Source organism: Phoenix dactylifera, chromosome 3 (genome assembly GCF_009389715.1).
Source record: "Phoenix dactylifera cultivar Barhee BC4 chromosome 3, palm_55x_up_171113_PBpolish2nd_filt_p, whole genome shotgun sequence".
Classification (NCBI taxonomy): Eukaryota; Viridiplantae; Streptophyta; class Magnoliopsida; order Arecales; family Arecaceae; genus Phoenix; species Phoenix dactylifera.
In genome coordinates this window covers 3,910,735-3,912,861 of record NC_052394.1, presented here as the reverse complement: position 1 = coordinate 3,912,861, position 2,127 = coordinate 3,910,735, and the positions used below count along the sequence as shown (strand labels likewise).

General features: G+C 51.7%; 1 protein-coding gene across 1 annotated transcript; it reads right to left on the bottom strand.

Annotated features, from left to right (window-relative positions):
- Positions 1 to 262: 262 nt before the first annotated feature.
- On the bottom strand, positions 263 to 1,918 carry LOC103717475 (protein LIGHT-DEPENDENT SHORT HYPOCOTYLS 5). Its single transcript, XM_008805881.2, has one exon. It carries the CDS (start codon positions 1,327 to 1,329, stop codon positions 514 to 516), a length of 816 nt encoding a protein of 271 aa, XP_008804103.2. The 5' UTR covers positions 1,330 to 1,918; the 3' UTR covers positions 263 to 513.
- Between the last annotated feature and the right edge of the window lie 209 nt (positions 1,919 to 2,127).

Here is a 2,127-nt window from a genome sequence, read left to right as displayed (position 1 = left end):
CAGGAATTTAGTAGCACCTCTTTGCATTCCACTCAAAATATGCAGTCTTTTACAGGAGGACGATGGTACTAGAGATTTTGAGGAAAAAGGAGACTAAGGGGTTAATCCCAAGTCACCTATAGGACAGCACTAGATTGATGCGTTTTAAGTACAACAATTAAACAACACAAGAGTTCAGTAGACACTCACCCCGTTTCCAATCTAAACTAAAGGGTTTGGGACTAATTGAACGACTACTTCAATATGGCAAGAAAAGGAAAAATGAGAAGAATATCAATCTGTCAGCACCGTTCACGCCATTAGATAGATAGATAGAGAGGAGATATCAGAGAACTTACTCTCTTTTTTTTGTTGATTTTTCTTTTTCGGAATTTTTTCCCCTTCATCAGCCTCATGAGAAATAGAGAAAATTGCCTCAATATTATGTCCTATATTCCCCTACCCCGTAACCACCAAATAATAATAAGAACAATAACAAAGTAAAATTAGAAAGGAAACGAGAGAAATCTATACTCAGGAAGTGGAGGCCGAACTCCCTGGCGGGGGCGGCGGAGCACCAGATCCCTCCCCCGCCCCCGAACTACTCCCACCACCACCACCACCACCACCACCACTGCTCCCACTAGCACTCACGCCAGCAGCAGAAGCAGCAGCAGTAGCAGCAGTAGACGCAGAAGTCTCTCCTCCACCTCCAGACGACCCCTCCGCACCTCCTCCACCGGCAGTGGCGGAGGAAGAAGCCCCGGCGGTGGTCTGCGGCACCCGCTTCCGCTTCTTCTTCTCGTACGGGATCCCTCTGGCCTTGGCCTGGCTCTCTCTGACTTCACGGAGATACATCCTGACCGCCCGGGCGCCGAAGGGGTTGGACTCGGGCCGGCCGCCGTTCTCCTCGTAGGCGGCGCGGAGGCGGCCGATGAGCGCGTCGAGCGAGCCCCAGGCCTGCTTCAAGGGGCAGGCGCAGGGCGCCGGGGGGTTGGGTTGGCCGAAGTAGGCGCACCCGCTCAAGTGCACTTTGGTTTTCCCGAACTGGTCCAAATATTTCAAGAACTCTATAACGTGAGCTCCACTGCACCGTGCCAGCGTCAACGGTGGCTTGTGGTTCCTCAGGTACTGCAGAAAAGTATTCCAGTCCCTTCTCTTCTGCGACTCGTATCGACTCAGCTGCTGCTGCGGCTGCTGTGGTTGAGCTTGGGGCTGAGGTGGAGCAGGTTGAGAAGCTCGAGTCTGGTGTTCCCCGGCTGCTTGTGAGGTTGCGTCGCCGGCGGCAGCGACGGTGGTGGACGAGGGGCCTTCTACCCCGCCTTCAGGAGCGTCAGGGCCCGATTCCATACACCAGCTTCGCTTCTGTTGACTATTTTGGTTTGGTTTGTTCTGGTTCACTATTCTAATTACTCTGTTCTTTGATGGGGGAAGCTGGGGGCTTACATTCCTTTCCCTGGAGGCATACAGTGGAGGCAGTGCAGGAGGAAATGGTGGGTCGATGGGACGTTACAAGGGAAATTTTGAGAGATAGATAGATAGATGGATGGAGAAGAGGAGGGAATACACGAGAAAGGGTGGGAGAAGAGGAAGTGACCGCGAATGAATGAACGACTGAGAAGAGTGAGAGAGGGTGGTGGCCCCAAGGCTTGGAGCTGACGCGGTACTCTTCACCACCCTTCCCTGGCTCCCTGGCACCATTGCTCGTAAGGGTCGCGGGAGGTCATTTTATTTAGGTTGTCGTGTGCTTGATGCGTGGTTAGGCACTAACGTGGCTGCCCAATACGACAATGAAGGGGGTAATTAATGGGTTCTGGTGGCCAGAAGTCCGTGTTCTCGCAAGTAGGGGTACCATCCCTACTCTAAGAGGAAAAGGTAAAAGGAAAGGGAGAAGAAGAAGAAGAAGGAGAAGAAAGAGATGGAGAAGGAGGAGGAGGAGGAGGAGGAGGAGGAGGAGGGGCCGAGGGAAGATGTTTTTTAAGCAATTTTGGTAGGTGGGTCTTATGTCGAGGCTAGTGGAACCGGTTAAGTTAGATGTTCAGGAGGAAGAGTTGCATAGAAATCTCTTTCTCTCTCCCGTCTCTCTATATTTTATTCTTTTGTTTATTCTTATTTTGCTTTCACTTTCTGGAGTGCCCCATCCTTCAT